General features: G+C 47.3%; 1 protein-coding gene across 1 annotated transcript in view; it reads right to left on the bottom strand.

The window, feature by feature from the left end:
• The window catches only part of LOC119970709 (proteolipid protein DM beta), a 268,190-nt gene that overhangs the window by 59,322 nt on the left and 183,404 nt on the right, over nt 1-25,464 (bottom strand). Inside the window, exons 2-3 of the mRNA XM_038805768.1 lie at nt 12,423-12,615; nt 4,174-4,330 (exon numbers count right to left, since the gene is read on the bottom strand). Coding sequence (XP_038661696.1) covers nt 4,174-4,330; nt 12,423-12,615 — 350 coding nt within the window. The remainder of the gene's footprint in view (nt 1-4,173; nt 4,331-12,422; nt 12,616-25,464) is intronic.

The raw sequence follows: 25,464 nt of genomic DNA, 5'->3' as shown, positions 1-25,464 counted from the left end.
GCAGACTCCGCACAGACAGTGACCCAAGCCGGAATCGAACCTGGGACCCTGGAGCTGTAAAGCGATTGTGCTATCCACAATGCTACCGTGCTGCCCTCAAACCCCAGGACAACACAAAGGATAGTGAGGATGTGGAATGCATTGCCTGAAAGTGCGCTGGAGGCAAATTCAGTTGTGGCTTTCAAAAGAATATTGGATCAACACCTGAAAGGAAAACATTTGCAGGGTTATGGGGAAGAAGGCAGGGAAGTGGAACTAGCTGAGTTCTACTCGCAGAGGGCCAGAACGGACATAAACATATGAAATAGGAGGAGGAGTAGGCCACTAGGCCCCTTGGACCTGCTCCAACATTCGATAAGACTATGGCTGATCTCCTTGTATTCCCAGTTCCACACTCTCATCTACCCCTGATAGCCTTTGATTCCCTTGCCAAGCGCAAACCTATTTACCCCCCCCCCCTTAAAAATATCCAGTGACTTTGCCTCCTCCGGTGAGGCAGAGAGTTCTGAGGTTGCACAACCCTCTGAGAGAAAAATAATTCTCCTCATCTCTGTCCCAAAAGCGGGTGGCAGGTGTCACAGTGGTTAGCATTGCTGCCTATGGCGCTGAGGACCCAGGTTTGGGTCCTGGGTCATTGTCATGTGGAGTTTGCACATTCTCCCCGTGTCTGCGTGGGTTTCACCCCACAACCCAAAGATGCGCAGGTCAGGTGGATTGGCCACGCTAAATTGCCCCTTAATTGGGAAAAGAATAATTGGGTGCTCTAAATTTAAAAAAAAAATCTCTATCCTAAAAGGGTGATCCCTAATCTTTAAATAGCACAGTCCTGGACTCACCCACAAGAGGAAATATTGGCCACCATTCAGCGGAATCAAGTTAAAGTCTGCTGAATGGCACGTTTAGCAAGCTGTTTCAAAAGACCCCGCTATTCAACAACACTTGGCCATTTCGTTTTGCCCTTGGCGAGGAACTCGCTGTCAAGGCCACCCTTTAAGTCATTTCTACTTGCAGATTGGAGCGGCATTGTTAAAGGCAGCCCCGATCTTTCAACCCACCCCCCCCCCTTCTGCGCCACCACCATGCCTCAGCTCCTCCTCACCCCCACCCCCCAACCCCGGCAGGGGAAAGCTGGCACCTGGGCATCTTGGCAATGCCACCCAGGCATCCTGGTGTGCCAGTGTGATACTGCCAGCCTGCCCAGGTGCACTTCAAACTCCAGTGCAAACTAGCTCAATATGTCCAATCTTTCCTAAGAAGACAACCCGCTCTTCCAGATAACAACCTCCACTGAACTGTCTCCAATGCATTCACATCCTCCCTTAAATAGGGAGAGCAAAACTGCACACAAATATTTCAGATACAGTCTCACCAATGCCCTCTACACGTGAAACAGAACATCCTTACTCTATGTTCATTTCTGTTTTGTAATAAAGGATAGCATTCCATTATCCTTCTTGGTGACCTTCTGTACCAGTATGTTAAACTTTTGTGTATCATGAATGAGAACACTTAAATTCATCTGCACCTCGGAATTCTGCAGTCTTTCTTCATTGAAGTAATGCTCTGCATTTGTATTTTTCAGCCAATGTGAACAATTTCATATTTCCCCAAGTTACACTCCATCTCCCAGATTTTTGCCCACTCATTCAGCCTATCTATATCCAGCTACAAGCTCTGATGGGCCAATTGCCTCCTTCTGTGCTGTAACAATTATTTGATTTAATGGTTCTAGTTAGTAAATCTCATGGGTGGGATTCTCTGATCCTGGGGCTCAGTGTTGACGTTGTTGTAAATGCCGGAGCGTTTTACGCCGGCATCAACAGGCCCCGAGGAGCAGGGATCCTGCGCCACAGAGGGGGCCAGCATGGCACTGGAGAGCCTCACGCTGCTCCAGCTGCTGATACTGGCGTTAGAATGGGCGCCGCGGGACCGCACATGCGCGCTACTGCCGGCGCGAGTTCGCGCATGCGAAGTTGCCTTCTATATGCCGGCCCCGACGCAACATGGCGGAGAGCTACAGGGGCCCGGCGCGGAGGAGCATAGGCCTCCACCAGGATAGACCCGCCCGCCGATCGGGAGGCCCCGATCACGGCGCCAGCGGGACTCAACCTATCTCAGTGGGCACTCGGCCCATCGCGTGCGAAGAATTGGCGGGGGGGAGCCGCGTCGAGCGACCTGCGCCAATGGCGCCGATTTTCCAGTCACTGGAGAATTAGTGGACCGATGATGGGGCGGTGCCGCGTGAATCGCGCCACCCCCAGCGATTCTCCGACCCGGCGCGGGGCTGGAGAATCCCACCCCATGGGTTTGGAAGTTCTGTTGAAGAAGACTTGCAAGTTGCTGCAGTACAGATTTCTGCCATTGTGGAGCAGGCAGTGAATATTTAAGATGGTGGATGGTATTATATTACTATTTCCGATAGTAATGTTGTATTGCTTTGTGCAGCATATGTTACTCACTTGCTTCTTCCAAGTTGATCTTTAACTCAATGTTGATTAACACTCGTAGTCGTCCAATTAGAACAAGTACTTTATTGAATAACGTTGACTAATTAACTGTGAGTTTGTTCTCTCTCCAATGCTTAAACTAGATGTTACATGAACATGATTGATTCAGAAATACTTATGATTATCTTCACCTGTGCTGAGCTGTTCTTGTATGCTTGTGGTCACTAGCTACTGTCCCTGTGAAGAGACTGATCCTGGTTTCAGTCTGTCTATTTATACATCTCTAGTGCTGCCCTCTAGTGATTACTTAGTTGTAGAGTATTTACATTAACCCCTTGTGTATATACAGATATGCAGATCACTACAGATGGGATGCCAGTCAAGTGGGCTGCTTTATTCTGGATGACTTTCAGCTTCTTGATTGTTGTTGGAATGTTGTGCAGATAAGCGGAGAGTATTCCTTCACCCTCCTGACTTGTGTTTTGTAGGTGGTGAACAGGCTCTGGGGACATGTGAGTTAATCTCAAAATTCCCAACCTCAACCTATTCATGTAGCCATGGATATATATATATGGCTTGTTCAGCTAAATAGCCATTCTATTGTCTAGGTCTTTCTTCATTACCTTAGGAATTGACCTGAGCACTGCGAACATCCCTACTTCCGACCTTATGATGGAGGAGACATCATTGTTGATAGTTAAAAATGGTTGCATCTAGGGCACTATCCTGAGGAATTCCTACAGAGATGTCCTGGGGCTGAGATGAATGGTCTCCAACAACCACAACCATCTTCCTTTGTGCCAAGTATGACTCCAACCAGTGGAAAGTTTTCCTCCTTCTTCTCATTGGCTTCAATTTTGCTGGGCTCCTTGGGGCTACACTCAAATGCTGCTTTGAAATCACTTGATCGTATGAAGTTAAGTCTTCGGGCAAAGGCTGTGATGAGGTCTGGAGCTAGGTGGTCCTGTAGAACTGGACTAGGATGTATATCAACATTCATTCAGATCACTGGGTCAGAATTTTGGAACTCGCTATTTGACAGGCCTGTAAGAGGTTCATCACAAAGACCTTTGCGGTTCAAGTGGTTCAGTTCACACCAGCACCTTCCCAAAGGCAATTAGGGATGGGCAACAAACACTGACCTTCCCAGCAATGCCCATACTAATACTGATGGCAGATGTAAAATTCAATTCATCCACTCTGATCATTCTTAACTGAAACTCTTAAATGAATAGAGGGCAGATTGTGGTATCGTGATGGTGTCACTGGACTAATATTCCAAAGGCCCAGGCTATTGTTCTGGGGACATGGGTCCTGATTCCCCCCACGGCAACTGGTGGAATTTTAATTCAATTAATAATATCTGAAACTGAAAGCTAATCGCAGCAATGTTTACCAACACAACTATCATCAATTGCCAGAAACACATCTGGTTTATTAATGTCCTTTAGGGAAGGAAATTTTCCATCCTTACCTGATCTGGCCAACATGTGAATCCAGACCCACAGCAATGTGGTTGACTCTTAACTGCCCCTTGAGGTGGTTGAGCAAGCCTCAGTTCCAGGGTAATTATGGAATAGGAAACAAATGCTGCTCTTGTCAGGGGTAGCCCATGAAAGAATCATTAAAAAATGTGATTTATACTCTACCAGCATTCAGTCATGTTCAACATAGATCACGACTCAGAGCTACACTGAAGCAGAAGGAATAAAATGATAGTACATACCCAGCCACTAACGCATCGGCCGCAGGTGGTGATCTTGAAGTCTCCATAAAGATCCTTAATGGCACCAGTTGTGAAAAACCCTTCTACCATCAGCAGAATGCCATAGACAAAGAAGGCAGCGGCCACACCATAGATTACATACTTGAAGATATCAATCCTGCAGAGTCAAATTTAGAAACATTAATTCACAAGTATCGCCTTGGGTGAGCAGTACATGCCCATGTGCACCTGCATCAGTGACATGTTCTATCATCTGCTGTTTTCATACTTGCTTTAATTGTTTTACCTTAAAAAAAGAATAAAGGAACACATTGTGAAAATATCCAAAAAGTGTGGTCCTACTTTATCTCTCAGCCTTTGGAAGTATTTGTACCCAGGCCAGAATTTCTTTTTAATTAGTACAGAAGATAGGAAGCTAATGTTGAAGTCCAAGGTACATTTACTTCAATTTAGAATGAAGTGTTACTCTGTACATCTCACAGTTCACATTTCTACAGGGGGATAGAAGCAAAACTGGGTTTAAAGCTGTGTGCAATTGGGTGGAGGTGGAAGTCTTATGGTGCAGTGGAAGATGTCCCTGCCTCTGAGCCAGAATCTTTGGATTCAAGCCCCACCCCAGGAGTTGACAGACAAGGAAGGTGCATTGATAACCCGGCCAAACAGGTAGAGCTGTAAATCCTTCCGAAACACCAGCGGGTAGCGTTAAGAGCGGCAGAGACTCCCAGTCAACCATGCTTGATGTGGAGTGGCACCCCTCAAGCTATAACTAGCGACCTGTTCTGGGAATTACTACCTATGTCAACAGACAGAATTGTAGCACTAGGTGTGGGCAGGGAATTGGAATTGAAATGCAATTGGGAATCACTTCCCATTATTTCTCGAGACCAAATTGGGATCTTTTGTTTTAAACAGATTTGTGGAAGTTCGTTCATTGGGTGCACACGGTCTTCATTTTCTATCCGAATCTAATTGGCATAAACCAATGCTTGTCAGAATATTTCTTCAGATCCATCTAATACATTACCTGAGCTAGAAAGGCTCGCTACTACCCTATTACAGTGCATTATCAGCACCGGAGACCGATGAATAATTAAATTGAGCTTTAAGACTCACTCAACCCTCTCTGGATCTCTTTCCCTCACACATGCAGAACAATTGCTACATCACATATAATGAGTGGAAAGTCATGTGAGCTACAGTTTTCTGCTATGGATTCCCATCACGGGAAGCACTAAAGCATAAAATTCCGGCATCTCTGTGGGTGTACATTTACCACATGGACTGTAGTGGTCTACGAAGGTGTCGCCTTCTCAAGGGTAACAAGGGATGGGCAATAAATGCTGGCCATGCCAGGAGTGCATATCATGAATGACTATATACTGCAGAGTGGCTTTTAGCTCATTGATAAGCCAGCTCATTCAAGCCCACAACCATTGAAGACACTGGTTCCTTTCAAGAAACACATCAAAGTGATCTCAGTCATCCAAAAAAAATGAAATACCATCTCATCTAACTATGTCACCGAAAGGAACTGAGGAGAAACAACCGTCGAACAGAGGAGGTTATTAATCTTTTATTTTATTGTTGTCACAAGTAGGCTTACATTAACACTGCAATGAAGTTACTGTGAAACTCCTGTGGTCGCCACACTCCCATGCCTGTTCAGGTACACTGAGGGAGAATTCAGAATGTCCAATTCAGCTAACAGCATGTCTTTCAGGACTTGTGGGAGGAAACTGGAGGAAACCCACACAGACACAGAAGAACGTATAGACTCCACACAGACAGTGACCCAAGTGCGAATAAAACCTGGGACCCCGGTGCTGTGAAGCAACAGTGCTAACCATTGTGCTACCGTGTCGCCCATGTTGCACCTATCACTGCTATTTGTTTAACCTCAAAAAAAAGAGCTTAATAATAGAATTGACCTTAGCTTAATTCAAGCTAAAGTATCCATGTAACAAAATGATATTTAATGCCTTAGAATGACACCACCTTTCACTTTAGCACCTTTCAACAGAGAACAGGAGGAGTCAATTCAGTCCCTCCAGCCAGATCTACCATGGCTAATATGTCACTTGACTCCATTGACCCTCAAGACTCTTGCTCAACAGAAATCTATTACTCCTTTTTTGAAATTTTCAATTGGTTCTTCTTCAAATGATGCCTTAAATGACTTGAACCAGCAGAAAGGGGCCTTGGTTTACATCCTGGAGAACAACACCTCTGGTGCCGCTGGGTTCCTTCAGTCGTGCACTGGAGTACCAACCTGAATGATAGGCTTGAGCTCCAGCATAGAGCTCTGAACCCTTAATCTTCTGCTGAACCCAATTTTAAGGAATGACTTTAACTAGTGGTACAGAGTGCACTTCGATCAATGTAACTGGGAACCCAGTCACCTCCTTCGTTAAGTTGGTTCAAAGTGTACTCAAAAAGCTACAGACCATGACAGAGAATTGCAAGTTCAAGTCATTAGAATGTACAATCAGTGAGCATAAAATGTCATGGTCCAGACGATAGTGTTCCTCCAGTGCTTTGATACAGCTTTGGCCAACTCATTTTATAGGTGGCAATTGATAGCTTGAATTCCCATGGATGGGGAGAGAGCATCCAGGAGCTATCTCATTGAATCAATTTAACTGTGTGAAGACAAGAACATTCACAAAGTAGGCGGTGATACATAAAAGATAGAGTTTTCAATTATGCTACACATGGGCCGGGATTCTCCACTACCCGGCGGGGCGGAGGGTCCCAGCGTGATGGAGTGGCGTCAACCACTGGCGTCGGGCCGCCCCAAAGATGCGGAAGTCTCCGCACCTTTAGGGGCCAAGCCCTCACATTGAGGGGCTAGGCCTGCGCCGGAGTGGTTGGCGTTCCGCCGGCTGGTGTGAACGGCCTTTGGCGCCACGCCAGCTGGGGCCGAAAGGACTTCGCCGGCCGGCGGAAGTCCGCGCATGCGCCAGAGCGTCAGCGGCTGCTGACGTCATCCCAGCGCATGCGCAGGAGAAGGGGTGAAGACCATGGCAAAGGCGGAAGAAACAGAGTGCCCCCACGGCACAGGCCCGCCCACCGATCGGTGGGCCCCGATCGTGGGCCAGGCCACCGTGGGGGCACCCCCCGGGGTCAGATCGCCCCGCGCCCCCCCCCCCCCCCCCCCCAGGACCCTGGCGCCTGCCTGCGCCGCCAATCCCGCCGGTCAGGTAGGTGTTTTGATTCCCGCCAGTGGGAGAGGCTTGACAGCGGCGGGACTTCGGCCCACCGCGGGCCAGAGAATCGCCGGGGGGGGGGGGGGGGGGGGGGCGCCACCGGAGCGACGCGATTCCCGCCCCCGCCGAATCTCGGGTGGCGGGGAATTCGGGATATGGCGGGGGCAGGATTGACGCCGCCTCCCGGCGATTCTCCAACCCATCGGGGGGTCGGAGAATCCCGCCCCTGATGTACACAGATAAGATTAACGTTTCAGTTACATTAAGCTCTGGTTTAGCCCCAACTGGAACACAGTGTTCAGTTCTGGGCAACGCATCTCAGGTAGACTATATTGGCCTGGGAGAGGATGTAACACAGGCCCACTAGAATGATGCCTGTGTCAAAAGTATTTAGTTAAGAGGACAAGTTGCATACACTAGGGCTGGGAGTTTCCAGCCCCGTCATTATCGGACCCACCGCGGGAGATTCAGCGACTCAGCCAAAAGACTTGGGGCAGGACCGGACGTTCCCAGTGGCAGGCGTGCTGAAAAATCCCACCCTTGGCATGCATTCCTTAGATTGCAGCAGATTGAAGGTGCATTCATGGGGTTTTTATGTGTACGATACAGTCATGCATGTGAAGCTTTCATGCCTTGATGATTCTTCAGCCAGAAGCTCTGCAGATACCATTAATACAAAGCAGACTTTGACTGATTTGCCATCTCAAGGGCTGTGCGCATTCAGTATGATCAAACTGCTCTACAACAGCAATCACCTGAATCTGTAAATCAAGCCTGGGACCTATTGTCCCTAATTCTGAGTCCTCTGCTAACTAAGTCCTACTCTTAAGACCATGGGCTAAAACCTCCGTCCTCCGGCTCATCACCCTGTGGAAGTCCTGATGCTACATGGGTACTGCTTGGGTCGTTTCAACTTCTGATGGGCAATTCTTCTGCTCACTGGATCCTGTACAAATGTCTTTGACTCTGAGTTAAAGTCAGTGACTTCAGACAAATTTGCAGTACATATCTGAACAGTTAACCAGGAAATGCTAGACAGAGTAAAACTTCTAACACCTGGTAAATACATAATTAACCCCCTAGTCACTTCTTAGCAACCCAATTATCTCCCCTCCCAAGCTGTCTGACTTCGCCTCACCACCCGACTACTCTCCAATCATCCGACTACTCCCAACCACCTGACTACCTTACTGACTAGCTAAATACCACCGATGCAATCCAGCTATTAGCTGCCCTTCGAAAATCCTACTACCCTCCCAACGCAAATACCCTCTCTGACCACCCAACCACCCATTCTCCCAATTACCCTCCCTGCTCTGACTACCCCCCAACCCAACTATTCCCCAATTAGGCCCAACCACCCCCCAATGCAACCTGAATATACGTCTCACTGCCCGACCATCCCACCAATCTGAAAAAATCCCCCCCGACCTCACGGTCCCTGACCATTCACCTACCACCCGATCTGACTACCCCCACCTACCGACCTGACCACCCCTCTCCACCTGACTACTTCTCCTGACTCGACCATTCGACCCCTCCCAACCCACCTGACCACCATCTAAACTCCAAAATATGATGGGCTAATAGGAGAACAAAGTTCAATGCTCAGTGAAAGGAAAATGAAAGGACAAGTCACAAACAGACCATTGGGGGAGGGGGGATATTCCGTAGAGACAAGCAAGAAAAAAGGTCATCCGACCACTGACCTTTGTTCTGCTATTGATGCAATCTGCCATCTTACCTTCATGCCACTATCAGCATCTCCTTTAGTCTTTTACACCACCATTAACACTTTCTTTGTCTTCTGTCCATGGAAATCTTGCCAAATCTCTCCTTCCCTCCCACCTGTCTCTGATCTTTTATTCTTCTCCAACATCTCCACCCCTCTCCAGCTATTCAATCCACAAGTCTACCCTACTTGAAGAGTGATATGGACTCACAACGTTAACTCTGTTTCTCTCTCCACAGATGCTGCCAGACCTGCTGAATTTAGCCAGCATCTTCTGTTTTTATGCACAATTACCACCCTTGAACTGACTACCCACATACCCCCTACCCACTTAACCCACTTACTCCCCTGTCCTCTCAACCCCTGATCACGTGCCCACCTACCCTCTTATCCACCTCATCCACTGACATACTACCTATCTATGTTCCTCACCCACCTATCCCCTACCCACTTACACACCTCGCCCACCTAAACTCTACTAACTCACCCACCTACCCCGAACCACTTACCCACATCACCCACCTAACTCTTACACATCTCATACATCTATCCCTTACCCATGTTGTGTTATGCTTCTTCATGTAGCATAAGCTGCTTCCTTGATATATGCTCCGAGAAAGGAAGGATCAGACTTGGAGATAGGTTTAACACATTTATTGAACAGTTAACAATTCTCCTACTTGAGTTAGACTCTCTTGATAATCTTGCTATAGTAACTCAGTCTAACTAACCAGTCTGCTCTAAGCCATGCGGTGGGTGTGATGCTTCTGATCTACCCCTGTCCTTCTCTCTGTGTGTCGCCTGTGGAAAGAGAAAGAGCGTTTGTGCCCTGTCCTTTTATTTGGGTTTCCCCCTCATGATAGTGTCACCTCTGGGTTCTTGATTACCCATTGGCCATGTCTTATTCTATGTGTTCATTAGCTGTATGTCTGCATGTCATGATGTTTCTGGTGCTCCCTCTAGTGTTTATTTAGTTGTGGTGTATCTACATTAACCCCTTGTGTATTTACAGTGATGCATATCACCACAACCTACTTATCCTTTTACTCACCTCCGGGACCAACCCATTCATCCACTCAACCCTTCACGCATCCATTCACTAATATTCAAAGTCTGGACATTTAAATTTCCCACAGCAGCCAATGCCATAAAAACGTGACAAGTTCTGTCTTCCCTCAACTCTACTCAGCTCCGACATTTCGAGCCTCCGGGAGACCCTGGTAGAAATATATGCAGCGGTGTGAATTCATGAACCCTGCAGAAATCTGACTGTAATTGCTGCTGCTTGGAAGATTGAGTCAATGTTTCGAGAAACTGTTTGGGATCAAAATGTTAACAGATGAGAAATGCTTGTTCGGTTATACAGAACTTGGGTATTACTGAAAAAGAGACTTATTTTGTTGAAGCTATTCATCTTGCATTCATCAGGAGTTGGAGAGGTCTACAGCACAGAAAAGGCCCTTCGGCCCATCACATCTGTGGTGGTCAATTTGTAAGGGCGATTTGCAAGAATGATGAATGTAAAGGAAAAAGCAATGTAAACTCTATGAGCAGAGAGTGCTGATTGCTTGGAAACTTAGATCGGATTAGCAGAAGTATCGCCATGGAGAATGCACCAGTTGGTGATGACTAACATTTAACTGCCAAGCATTGCTTGAAATTTAAACCAGGCAGCTTGGCTATCATTGGTCAATGCATTGTCCTGATGGATAGAGCCAGCAGATGGCTGTCACTTATTCTGTTTAGCTGAAACAAGAGCAATGTGTGTACATATTCTTTCTGTCCACAAAATACAGGACTCTGTGTATTAATATTTATTGCTTCCAGTACACGCAAATGCACCACAGCACGGGACCAACTGGCAATCTTAAATTCGTTGATAGCGTAATTTGTAGCACGCTGAGGATTATTTAGCAAATGTTGACCAGTCATTTAATTAAATCTAACTTTGGACACTGTGTTTGAGCTTTGCAAGCATGGGCTGTTGGTTACAATCTGTACCTTGCTCAATGCAGACACTGGAAGGGACATGCTGTTTGATACAATCCGCCAGTCTTTGGGACATATGACCTACGTACCTAGCACCATACTGGCACTGAAACTCATAAACTGCATTACTCATCTGTGTGATGGGCAGAACATCTTCTTGGCTTGAAGGCAGAATATTGTTAGTGGAGAATACCACTTGTGATGCTGTTGCATAATAGCAGCATGAAATAGCTAGCTGTTACTCAGACCTTGAAGATGCCTTCCACGTAATCTGAGGTAGGCAGGACACGTTTCAGGGCCAAAGGTGACCACTTCAAGCCTGTTCATTAGTTTGTGTGATATACAGCGTAAATGATCTGATCAGGGAAGCCAATATCCTACAGGACGTCTTTGATTTGCCCAACTTCAGCATCAAGCTGGCATGATGAGCAAATGCCTCTGACCCTCCTTACAAGGTTGCTGATATGGTCAATCCTACAGTGTGCACTGACCACTGAACATAGGCCTGCATTGGACTATGGTAGAGAACCCTCAACAGATTTCTCAACTACTATGTCAGGGAAAGGGATTTCATTTGACTTCTCCATTTCAAAGGTGAATTTGAGCACAAGGTGGAGCCCATCAAGACATGCAAGAGTAAAGCTTTGACCGTTCAGAGTCAAGCTGCCTGCATTAATTTTTCCAACAATGCTTGGAAGTTAACTGTCAGTCACCATCAACTGTGGCTTTCTCCATGGCAACACCTGTACCAACCAGAGTCCACTTGCCAACTAATAAGCACTGTCTTCTCATACATATAAATTGCTCTTCCCACTACAGTTGATATTCTTGCAAGTTGTCCTGATGAATGGAAGATGGAAAGCTCGGACAAACAAGTGTATTTTTTCAGCAGAAGAGAAATATAGAGATGTGCATTTTAATAGCTCCTTTCTTGGCTACTTTCATCCCAAAGCTTTTTACAATAAATTATGCACTTGCACTGTTGGAATGACCAGATCATTTGCCCTTGTGATGTTTGTTGAGCAATAGCTACCAGGAACATAGGTAGAACATCTTGCTCTTCTTTGAAATAATGCCACTGGATCATTTGTGTCCACTTGAAGGGCAGACAGAGCCTTTTTTGACATATCCAACAGTGCAGCACTCTTGCTGTTCTGCAATGTAGAGTCAGCGAGAAAAATGTGCTCATGTCTCTGGAAATTAATTTGAACCCACATCCCTTGTGACGAAGAGGCACCAATTGGGGCACCGCAGATACTTCTGAGATTCTAGCCCACACCAAGGCCCGTGAACTAGAATGGGTGATCTGTCGAAATACTTACATAGTGAAAACATCTATGGTGTCTCCAGCACCTCTTACCACCTCAAAGTTATTCTGCAGGATGGTGACTGTCCCAGAGAGAGCTTCATGCCCACAGCCACAGAACAGTGCCACACCAGCATACAGCAGGATGGTGGCAATCAGCGATGCATAGGGAATACCTCCCAGACACTTGATGCAACATTCAAAGCACCCTGTAAAACAAAATCAAAAGAATTTGACTTTCAAGATTATCATTGCATTGTCTAACAATTCTTTTGTAGCCTATATCAATAAAAATGTTATTGGCAAGCCAAGTTATCATATGTTACCGTTATGCACCAGTTTTTGTTCTGTTTTTAAGGTGGTGTTAGTGCATTAGTGATAAGTGCTTCAATCCCCAAATAAATAATTTCCGGAAACAAATCTCACAATCTCACTCCTGCCAGTGGGGTTGTGGTGGCGCAGTTATATTTTTACTGGCCGAGTAATCCAGGGCAATGCTCTGGGGAGCCCAAGCACTGGACTTTGAATCCCACCACAGCAGATGAAATTTGAACTCAATAAAGATGTGGAATTAACAGTCTAATGATCTAGGGCAGCACAGTAGCACAAGTGGATAGCACTGTGGCTTCAGAGTCCCAGGTTCGATTCCCCACTGGGTCACTGTCTGTGCGGAGTCTGCACATTCTCCCCGTGTCTGTATGGGTTTCCTCTGGGTGCTCCAGTTTCCTCCCACAGTCCAAAGATGTGCAGGTTAGGTGGATTGTCCATGATAAATTGCCCTTAGTGACCAAAAAAAGGTTAGGAGGGGTTATTGGGTTACGGGGATAGGGTGGAAGTGAGGGCTTAAGTGGGTTGGTGCAGACTCGATGGGGCGAATGGCCTCCTTCTGCACTGTATGTTCAATGATGACCATGAAACGATTGTTTGTAAAAGCTTATCTGGTTCCCTAATATCCTTTAAGAAAGGAAATATGCTATCCTTACCTGGTATGGCCTATGTGTCACAGGCCCACATCAATTTGGTTGATTCCAAAATGACCTTGCAGGTCACTAAATTTAAAGGCAAATTGGGATGGTAAGAAATGCTGTCCCAGCCAGCAACTCCCAAATCCAATGAATAAATAAAAGTTTTGTTCAATCTTATTGTAGTAATCCACAGGAGGCAGGAGTTCCGTCACCACACCAATATTTATTTACAATAACGATATTACAGGAGCATCTACAAACAGTGCTGCTAGCAATCCAGTCAACTTAAGACAGCTCACAAAGCCTACACAGGTGATTATATATGCCCCCTCAATGAGCTATCATTGAGGGAGCTCATACTCCAATTGGCCAACCAATAAAGCCAATTGGAGTTCATTACACTTATACTATTTGATCCTATTAATGGTGCCATCAGAGTTTCTCTTCAAGGCAGAATCTCCCAGCTGCAACGACTAGACAGAACTAGTCATGATTTACAACGTCTTCCAGTAAGAATATATTTAAACAGCTCTATCTTCAGAGAGACGTGTTTTAAGACCAGAGGTAATAAAGCTTCCATTATGCATTTGACAAGTTGGGCCTGGACAACTATCCTCTCTCAAGCATCACGGCATTAAACTTCCTGCTTGCCCAATCCTAGTTAGAAGGATGTCCTGCTTACTTCCCATGTTATTCACATTACTTTACCTTCACTGGTGGGAAGTCCAAATTTCACTACTAGCCCAAACCGTAGAGCTGTGTGTCTGCCTTCCCACCTCACTTAAGATTGTATAATGCACAATAATAATTTACAATTTCTGCGTATGGATTGGATTCCTCATTTTACCAGTTAACAACAGCGAATACCTTTCAAAAGGTAAGTGATGCTTTGAAAATGCTTTATAATTGCTCATTCTTTCTTCATTACTGCTTATCGTGGAGAACACAATTTACATTTAACAGCACAACGGGCAAACTTTTGTGTTGAATCTCCTTCCAAGACCAGGGCCAGGGATTTCCTTGAAGCTCCTGTTGTTCTGCCTCCATAATATCATGGAAAGTGTGGCGTAAGCCTCATTGTTGTGTGTAGATAGCCTACAAATATCCTCAGACATTTCCTCAAACTGCCTCCATGGACATAGGGTGATGACTGGATGATGTGGGCTTCACCCTGGTCTGGGATTTCTGGCATAGCTTAAATAGGGTCGATAGTGGGCTCCCCACTTCAACTTTCTGTTGTTTCTCTGCCCCCATCACCCATCCCAGCAGGGGGTTGGTTTAATTTGCTCTTTTTCCAAATCCTGAAGCGGCCAATCCATGAAGCACGCAATATCTTTATTGGGAAATATTCCACTTCATCTTAAACTCAAAGAGCCAGAAGGGGCACGAGGGACAGAATGGCCTCCAACGGGGCCAACCTCTCCTTGTGCGGCTATTTTGCCACCTTTAAACTTTGAACTGTTGTTTCACCAATTTGTGCCCCCCATTGAAAGCTTTTCTGGTGGCTGTAAGAATTAACAAGGGTCTGGCTCAGTAAAACACCATCAAAACCATTACCGGTTCAGCTGATGATTTTGGTTCACCTAAAATGCTGTCTTACGTAGGACTACAGTACGATGGTCTCCACAGTAAATTCAACTATCATGCGAAGGAGTTTCTTTTATGGACTAATGAAACAAAAAAGACAAGATCTCTAAAAGGCAATCTTACTGACAATTATGCGGTACACGATAACAGACTGCGACTATTAACAGAGTGCTCATATTCAACCTTCAACCTGACCCGTGACCAGGGTAACCTCCTCACACCTGCTGGTTATGTTACTGGGCTAATAATGCAAAGTGCATACCAAGGTTGTCGGAGTTCATGAGTTCAGATCCATTGACTGCCGCTAAGTAATTTAAATCTGGATTAAATAAATCTGGAATTAAAAAAACGGTCTCAGTAACAGCAACACAAAAAGCAACACAAAACCCTGTGGATTCTGGTAATCTGGCATAAATGCAGGACATGCTCACTTTCCTCAGTTCTGATGAAAGTGACCTGGAATGTTAGGTGGGATTTTATAGTCCTTTCCACCGATGGATTGTTTGTCCTGCCTAAGGCGACTCCCCCCCTCCTCCCCCCCACCCCCAAGGATGTTAACGCTGTTTCTCCCTCCACTGACGCTGCCTAACATCCCGAGTACTTCCGACATTTTCTGTTCTTATACAATGGCAACGGCTGGATCACGATCAAAACCTCTCCAGTTTACTAATGTCGCTGAGGGAAGGACAGCGGCTGTCTTTACCTGTTGTGTGCCTGTGTGTGATTCCAAACCCACAGCAATGTGGTTGACTCTTAACTGCCCCTGAAATGACCGAGCAAATCACTCAGTTGCCTTCAAATAGGCGGCTCACCTCCACCTCAAGAGCAATCAGGGATGGGTAATGAATGCTGGCCTTGCCACTGGAAACCACACCTGTTGCACAATTAAGAAAAGACAGAAAGCAAATCAAAACAACTAATTTCTAATGGGATGCCAGGTTTATAAATAATCATAATAATGTTTTATGCACACAGTTGCTTTCAATTTCGTATTTTGGTGGGGTGGCACAGTGGTGCAGTGGTTCGTTCTGCTGCCTCACAGCATGAGGGATTTGGGTTTGATTCCGGCCTTGGGTGACTGTGTGTAGTTTGCACCTTCTCCCCGTTTCTTTGTGGGTTTGCTCCAGGTGCTCCGGTTTCCTTCCACATTCCTAAAATGAACAGACTAGGTGGAAATATGGGGTTGTAGGGATAGGGCAAGGGAGTGGGCCTAGGTAGGGCGCTCTTTCAGAGGGTCAGTGCAGACAGGATGGGCCAAATGGCCTCCTTCTGCACTGTAGAAATTCTATGGTTCTAATTTGAATTTTCAGATTCCAATTTACAGATGCACCCAAGAAATGAATGGGAAGAACGGGTCCGCTATGTGCTGGGAATGTCTGGCCCGACTGTTGCCATTGCATTTGTAAACTGTAAAACGTTTGCTGCACAGAACAGGGTCCATAACAAGGAGCACTGTCTTTCACACAACCACAAAAGCAATTCCAGGGACGCTGAGAATGTTTATATTTAAATTACCAGTTCACACCCTGAAAGGAAGAGCATAAGATTTCACTTGCCAGACAATAGCATCTTGACAAGCGATCGTGGCTCGGTTTTGGATTCCGAACAAAGAGAGCCTTTATTTCTTCCATCGCCTCTGAGAAAGAACTTCAGAGATGATGGACTCTGCATGGAATGATGTTTTATTCCACAAAACTGGGCTGAGAAACAAATAGAGCAAATATCCTGCATTGCAGAGCTGCTAGGAGAAAGTGCTTCCTCGTGCAGCAGAGTCAGCAACCATGTGAAACCATTGTCCAGTGGGGGAGGTGAGGAGAATTGTTTCATTACTCAGTGAGTTATGATCTGGAATGCGCTGCCTGAAAGGTCTTCGGTCACTGCCTGTGTGGAGTTTGCACTTTCTCCCCGTGTCTGCGTGGGTTTCCTCTGTGTGCTCCGGTTTCCTTCCGTAGTCCAAGATGTACAGGTTAGATGGATTGGCCATGATAAATTATCCCTGAGTGTCCAAGGTTACACGGATATATTGGGGGAGTGAGCCTAGGTTTCAGAGGTTCAGTGCAGACTCAATGGGCCGAATGGCCTCCTTCTGCACTGTAGTGATTCTATCAGAGGGCAGACGGGGTGTTAGTTTAACAGATAATCTAAAAGACGGTGCCGATTATTGTGCACCATTTCCTCAGTACCGTACAGGAGTGTCAGTAAGATTATGGGCAAAAGCCTCCGGCTCTAACTATTGTCTGCATACAGCAGGCAGAAAGAAACATCAACAGCAGCAGATCATTTTCCAGCATGCAGCTCAAGGGCACTGAGCTGCTACCCCAGCACTCAGGGTGTGGGGGACCACTCAGGGGGTCAGGCTTGGTTGAGGGGTTGGAGCGTTCCAGGTCGGGGGGGGGGGGGGGGGGGGGGGGGGGCGTGTAGTGATGGGCTTATCGTCTGTGAGGCCTTCAAGCCACCTTTAAATATTGTGGAGACCCATAACAGGGGTAATTACGGCTCCTACCTGTCTGACCAATCAAACACTTCCAGGACAGAACCCTGTTCTTGGTTGCCTGCTGAAGGTCACGTTGACTCTCTTTGATTGTGAGCAGCCTCTAGCTTCACAGCTGAAATTATTGCAAATAAAGAATTGGCATTGTTTGTTGTGAGAACACTTCACAGCTGCAGGTTGCATTTGCTGCTTGCTCTTGCTGGTGGCTGCAAATGCCTGGAGGCTGCTGTTGCTCTTTCCTTCCTTTTCTGAAGTGGAAAGAAGGACAATTTTTTCTACGATACCTGGGTCCTGGTACACCGGGCTCAGGAGAGGTGTATGAGCCCAGGAGGCAATCCAGTTTGAAGCAAGAAGACGCTGGGGGACCTGGTCGCGACATTGTTCCAAATGGGCGACCTACTAACGCCATGGAAGAAATGACTTTGCAGATTGCTGATGCTTTTGTTGTTGGTGTGGTGAGTGCTACATGTAACTGGCATGCAACTGGCATGACACTGCGGGTTAAACACGCTGGGAGTCAAGGATGTTCAACTGCACCTTGAGCGCCAGTGGAATAGGTGGATGCCAGGGTTTGGTTCCGGTGCGATTGGGCCGTGTGGGAGGGGCCTGCACAGCTACGGCTCCTGGACAGCGAATGGCACTGATACATGGAACAACTCACACTTTGATGGACAGATCATTTCTACAACAAAGTTCTGGACATGATAACGCATTCTCAGGCTTATTCTCCGTTTTTGCTGAGGAACCTATGAGGGGTGATGCTGTGTGTTTGGTTTTTTTGTGAAAATGAGCTTTGTATTGGTACCAATATGGAACGGTGATATTTCCTTGTTGTTTAATGGTTAGTGTGATATGTGGAATGTTACGTAGTTGATTTTCAAACCTTTGTTACTGTTTACTGTTTAATAAACAAAATATTCTCAAGTGGATTCTCCAGGTACACATGCCATGTCTCTGATTATGATTATTGCATCGCATTTCAATTAAGCTTTGGAGCCTGCACAGTTTGTCTGAACTCTGAAACCGTCAGCACCATAGAGGCAGCGACTTCAGCACGGGGATATCCTTGTGGCCAATGGGTGAGTGTGAGGATCAGGACAGTGCCAGAGTCCCAGCTTCGATTCACGGCTTGGGTCACTGTGCGGAGTCTGCACGTTCTCCCCATGTCTGCGTGGGTTTCCCCCGGGTGCTCCAGTTTCCATCCACTGTACCCGAACAGGCACTGGAACGTGGCGACTCGGGGCTTTTCAGAGTCACTTCACCGCTGCCCTGAACCTCTACGCAACCAGTTCATTCCAGGGCTCGAGCAAGGACTTGTGCGGCACTTCACAAGCTACAGCCCACAAGTGCATCCTTGAGGTCATGGAAACCCTTTATGGCCAGGCAGCAGACTTTATTAACTTTGAGCTGGATTGGGCCCACCAAGATGCCCGGGCAGTAAGATTTTCCGCCATCGGCATGTTGCCCAAGTTCCAGGGGCAATAGATGGCATGCATGTCATGCACTGGGGCATCAAGGAGAACCCTTCATTGACAGGTAAGGGTTCTACTCCCTGAATGTTCAACTCACTTGTGACTCACTTGTGACCATCGCCTCCGGATCATGTGTGTGTGTGCATGCTTCCCAGTGAGCGTGCATGACAGCTACATCCTGAGACACTCAGAGATCCCAGCATCTTCGAGGCCCACCTCGTAAGATTGGGTTGGCTCTTGAAGGAAAGATGTAACCACTAAGGTCCTGGCTGCTGACAACGCCAGTGTGGAGGCCAGAGGCCAAAGCGGAGACCTAATATAACGAGGCCCATGCTGCTACCCGTGCTGTCTTTGAATGGTGCATCGGACTGCTGAAAATGTGGTTCTGATGTCTGGACTGCTCTAGTGGTGTACTGCAGGAGGAGGGACATGCAGCCTTGCCTGGCAAGGAGGAGGAAGTTGACCAGGAAAGGATGGAGGACGAACCCAGAGAGAACCCGCAGGAGGAGTCGGAGGATAGAAGACAGGCGGCAGTGTGGCCCTCATTCTCCCTGATTCACATACAATGCACGGTAGCACAGTGGTTAGCACTGTTGCTTCACAGCTTATTCCCCCCCCCAAAACAATCCCTTCGCCGCCCCCCCCCACACCCCACCAATACTCCCTTGCACTGCACTTCCAATCCCCTGGCTACAGATTGTGCCTCCTTGTTGGTGGATGCCAGTGGGTTCTAAGGTGCAAGCGCGAAGATCAGTGATTTGTGAATTTAAGGGGTGGCAGGCAGAACTGATGCCAGGAGAGATGTGGTTATGTACCCTTGCAGCTCAGTGGAGGTTGTTGGTCTTCTTCTAACATTGTACGGAGATTCTCCTGGTCACGCTGCCCGCGCTGACAGCCGCTGATATTGCCTCCCAGGCAAGATCCCACAAACAACAATGAAGTCATAAACTATTTTCGTCATGTTGATTCAAGGGTAAACATTGGCCAGGACATCGAGGAGAAATCACTGTCCTTCTTCAAAACATGGAACCTCTGATCTCCATGAGATGGCAGAGGCCACAGTTTAGCATCTCTTCAAGATGGGCAGCACGGTAGCACAGTGGTTAGCACTGTTGCTTCACAGCTCCAGGGTCCCAGGTTCGATTCCCGGCTTGGGTCACTGCCTGTGCGTTCTCCCCGTGTCTGGGTTTTCTCCACGTGCCAGTCCGGGTGCTCCGGTTACCTCCCACAAGTCCCGAAAGACGTGCTTGTCAGGTGAATTGGACATTCTGATTTCTCCCTCTGTGTACCCGAACAGGTGCCATGATGTGGCGACTAGGGACTTTTCACATTAACATCTTTGCAGTGTTAATGGAAGCCTACTTGTGGCAATAATAAACATTATAGATTATAAGAAGGCAGCATCCTTGACTGTGCTGTGCTCCCTCTAAACAGCGCTACAAGAAACTATCAAATTTTAATACCCATCCAAAATAATCAGAAATAATAGATTGTTTTGTGGTTTAGGCTTTAGAAACTTTAGAATCAACATGAAGGTTGATGCCCTGACAACAGTGGTCAAATGAACTACAATCACACAATGAAAGATACACATGGCGGAATTCTCTGACCCCCCGCAGGGTCGGAGAATCGCCCGTGGCCGGCGTAAATCCCGCCCCCGCTGTGGCCGGAATTCTCCGCCACCCGGGAATCGGCGGGAGCGGGAATCACGACCCGCCGATTGGCGTGCCCCCCACGGCGATTCTCCGGCCCGCGATGGGCCGAAGTCCCGCCGCTGACAGGCCAATCCCGTCGACATGGTTTAAACCACCTCTGGTGCTGGCGGGATTGGCGACACGAGCGGGCCCCCTGGGTCCTGGGGGGGGCGCGGGACGATCGGACCCCGGGGGGTGCCCCCACGGTGGCCTGGCCCGCGATCGGGGCCCTCCGATCGGTGGGCGGGCCAGTGCCGTGGGGGCACTCTTTTTCTTCCGCCGCCGCCATGGCTTCCATCATGGTGGAGGCGGAAGAGTTCCCCCCACCGCGCAAGCGCCGGTGGTGATGTCAGCGGCCGCTGACGCAGCGGCACATGCGCGGACCGGCGAAGGCCTTTCGGCCAGACCCGATGCCGGGCGTCGTAGCGCCAAAGGCCGTTGCCGCCGGTTTTGGCGCCATTGGCATAGCAGAAACCACTCCGGCGCGGGCCTAGCCCCTAAAGGTGCTGAGAATTCCGCACCTTTGGGGAGGCCCGACGCCGGAGTGGTTGGCGCCACTCCGCTACGCCGAGACCCCCTGCCCCGCCGGGTAGGGGAGAATCCCGGCCCTGGAAAGTCGTGAAGCAAATCTACTCCGAATCTTACGAAAATTGGAAAGATTGTTCCAAGCAGTTACATGCAGCTGAAAATTTGTCAATTTGCTTAAGTTACCTTTCTTTGGTTAACAAATCTCAAAGTAGCTCATTCACAAAATATGACTTTGACTTATTTTAGTCGAGTAATTTCTGCCAAAGACCAAAATCCAAAGACTGGGCTCCATAATTTATTGACTGCATGTAAATAAGGGAACTGTTCTTTTGCCAGTTAATTAATGTCCAACATTGTAAACTGAATCGCTCACCCTTGAAGCTTAAATAATGATTCAATCACTCACCACCTTTCTTTCACTCAAAAATGAGGAGTGACCCAAATAACTGTTGACAAAGCTGTTGCTACCTGATGGTGCCATGTAAACAACATCACCTTCAAGGTCAGTACCTGCATCTGCCAAGTTAGTCCCCCCCCCTCCCCCACTCTTTCCCTCTGACAAGTGTCCTTTATAAAGAACAAAAACATTATGTTGTTGTTTTGAATGCGAAGAGCAAAAGGATAATGAGGCAAATGAACACTTTGGATTCAATCAAATTGTTTTGTTTTTAGTGAACGACCATCGTCATGGCGTTCAGATTCACTGTGATTCTCAAGTTAATTCAATGTACCTGACGCCAATACAGTTATTTGCAAGTCGAGAAGTATTACCACATTAAAAATCGGTAAGATCATGAGAACTAACAGCTATTGTAGGGTGGGTGTGATTCAATGGCTGCCTTTAAAAAGCCTGTATGAGAGTAACCTTCGAGCTGGACTCTTTGATATGCTGCAGCCTTTTCTTTTTCTTTGAATTCCACATCCAGCATTTCTGTATTCCACAGGCCTTTACTCCACACTTCAGAAACTCAGCAGAATAAGATTTCCAAACTGACTGATCACTAAGTAGGTGGTCCAAGTTACTGAGGTCATGGGAGGGGTACCCGTGTGCAGCCGAAAGATAACATTAAATTGTTATGGCAGGATTGATTTTGGAAGGCATCGTAAAACTAAACAGGGCGTGGGGGGGGGAGTCCTTTAATTCTAAGTTGAGAATGCTTAAGCAGTGGGGAAACAAAATCATTGTGTCGCGATTTACCACAGTAATATCCTTTGTTAAAGAACAAAGTGGCAGTAAATCCTTTTGATTGGTACTTTAGTTCTCTGTGTACCAGACAGTGATTAGCCACTAAACCCATCAGAATTTTGCCTGTTAAAGGGAGGCCTCTTATTTAATTCATTTTTGGGAGATCTTCCCATTGCTTAATGGTTGTGTTTAGTAATACCTCAACTGCATTTCCTATCCCTGCACTGTTGCAATGCATGTATTGATGATATAACCCACATACCTTAATATACAATATGTACCGTGTTCAATAATAAGTATTTTCTATCCCAATTACATTTACTATGTTTAATTGTTCTAAGGTTGTTTTGTGCATCACTAAGCTAACTGGAGGCTTGTGTGCTTTAATATAAACTCTATATTGCCAACACACAACTATTTGCATATTACCAAAGTATAACGGGCGAAATTCTCCGACCCCCACGACGGGTGGGAGAATAGCGGGAGGGCCTTCCCGACATTTTTGCCGCCCTCCCGCTATTCTCCCCCCCCCCCCCCCCCCCCCCCCGCCGAAGTCCCGACCCGAATCGCTGCCGCCGTTTTTTTACGGCCGGCAGCGATTCTCAGCTGTTAGATGGGCCGAAGTCCCAGCCCTTTCCGCCGTTTTTACGAACGGCAAACACACCTGGTCTTGCCGTTCGTAAACACGGCGTCACAAACTCGCTTTTTATAACCATGGCACCGATTGGCACGGCAGTACCACGGCCGTGCCAAGGGTGCCATGGGCCTGCGATCGGTGGGCACCGATCGCGGGCAGCGGGCCCGATGCCCGCGCACTACTTGTCCTTCCGCCGCCCCGCAGTATCCATTCGCGGGGCGGCTGAGGGGCAACCCGGCCCGCGCATGCGCGGGTTTCGCGCAAAAACGCGATGACGTCACCCGCGCATGCGCGGGTTGGAGTCTTCCAAACTGCGCATGCGCGGCTGACGTCATATGACGTGTCAGCCGGCGCTAACTCCGGCAAGCGGGCTTAACGATTTTCGTTAAGCCCGCTGGTCTGGTACACAGAATCTCGCCCAACCCTTCTCGGTGTTTCCTTCAGGGTGATATCTCTCAGACTCTCCACACGCAGTCTATGATCAGGTTTCGCAATGGTTAGGGCGACATATGGTGCAGTCGTCAGCACTAGAACTGCGGCGCTGAGGACCCGGGTTCGAATCCCGATCCTGGGTCACTGTCCGTGTGGAGTTTGCACATTCTCCCCGTGTCTGCGTGGGTTTCACCCCCACAACCCAAAGATGTGCAGGTTAGGTGGATTGGCCACGTAAATTGCCCCTTAATTGAAAAAAAAATAATTGGGTACTCTAAATTTATTTTAAAAAAGGTTTCATACCGGTCAATGGGGATCCCATTGACAGCGGAGAGACCAGAAGATCCTGCTGCCGGGAAACGGCGGGCAACCTCCTGTTGCCGAGAAGCAGACCGCAGAGAGGCCAGTAGACCTCGCCCTATGTCTCCTTTTGTCTGTTGAAGCTGTGTATTCCAGCAATTGCTCCACGAGGACCACTATCTTTGGCCAGCTAAAGGAACACTTTCCCAGTTGTTGACTTGGTCCAGCAACGATTCCATTTTCAAATATGTTATCATTGTGTTTAAATCCCTCCTTAGCCACATCCCTGTATTCCTGGACAATCCCCTCCAGCCCTGCAACCCCTGAAAATTCCAAATATGGCACCTTGCACATTCCCCATGTTCTTTGCCCATTCATTGCAGCTGAGCCCTCAACCGCCCAGGTCCAAGCTCTGGAATTACCTTGCTAAATCTATTTGCCACTCCAGCTCTCTCTCCTCCTTAAAGTTTAAAAAAAACTTACCTCAATGAATGACAGAATTGCTATGGTGCAGAAGGAGGCCATTGTGTCTGCACGGGCTCTCCAAGAGAACATGATGGCTGAGTGCCATTCCCCAACCTTTTCCCCTGCACATTGTTTCTATTCAAATAATCATCTAATGCCTCGATTGAACCTGCCTCCACCACACTTCCAGACAGTGCAGTTCAGATCCAATCCATTTGGATATTTTCTTACATCACATTTTCTTCTTTCACAAATCACTTCCAACCTGTGCCCCCCTGTTCTTGATCCTTTTACAAGCAGAAGTCGGTTTTCCCTATCTACTCTGTCCAGCCCCCTCATGATTTTGAACATCTCTATCAAAGCTTCTCTTAGCCTTCTTCTCTCCAAGGACAACAGTCCCAAACTCTCCAATCTACCCTCATAACTGAAGTTTCTCATCGATGGAACCATTCTTGTAAACCATTTCTGTACTCTCTCTGACACATTCACATCCTTCCTATAGTGCGGTGCCCAGAACTGCACACAATACGGTCACTGTCTGTGCGGAGTCTGCAAGTTCTCCCCGTGTCTGCATGGGTTTCCTCCAGGTGCTCCGATTTCCTCTCACAATTCCCAAAGGACGTAATTGTTAAGTGAATTAGTCATTCTGAATTCTCCCTCTGTGTACAAGAACAGGCACCGGAATGTGGTGACTAGGGGATTTTCACAGTAACTTCATTGCAGTAAGCCTACTTGTGACAATAATAAAGATTACTACTTTTCCAGCTGAGGTCTAACTAGTGTCTTGTATAAGTTCAGTGTAACCTCCTTGCTCTTGTCCTCTCTGTCCCTATTAATAAAGCCCAAAATGCAATGTGCTTTATTAACTGCTCTCTCCACCTGTCCTGCCACCTGCAAGTTACAGAGGGACATAGATAAACTGGAGAGCTGGGCTGAGAGGTGGCAAATGGAGTTCAATGCAGAAAAGTGTGAGGTGATTCATTTTGGAAGGAATAACAGAAAGACAGAGTACTGGGCTAATGGTAAGATTCTTGGTAGTTGGATGAGCAGAGAGATCTCGGTGACAATGTCCATAGATCCCTGAAAGTTGCCACCCAGGTTGAGAGGGTTGTTAAGAAGGCGTACGGTGTGTTAGCTTTTATTGGTAGAGGGATTGAGTTTCGGAGCCATGAGGTCATGTTGCAGCTGTACAAAACTCTGGTGCTGCCACATTTGGAGTATTGTGTGCAGTTCTGGTCGCCGCATTATAGGAATGATGTGGAAGCATTGGAAAGGGTGCAGAGGAGATTTACCAGGATGTT

This window comes from Scyliorhinus canicula, chromosome 8 (assembly GCF_902713615.1).
Source record: "Scyliorhinus canicula chromosome 8, sScyCan1.1, whole genome shotgun sequence".
NCBI classification, from domain to species: Eukaryota; Metazoa; Chordata; class Chondrichthyes; order Carcharhiniformes; family Scyliorhinidae; genus Scyliorhinus; species Scyliorhinus canicula.
This window is presented reverse-complemented; position numbering and strand designations above follow the sequence as displayed.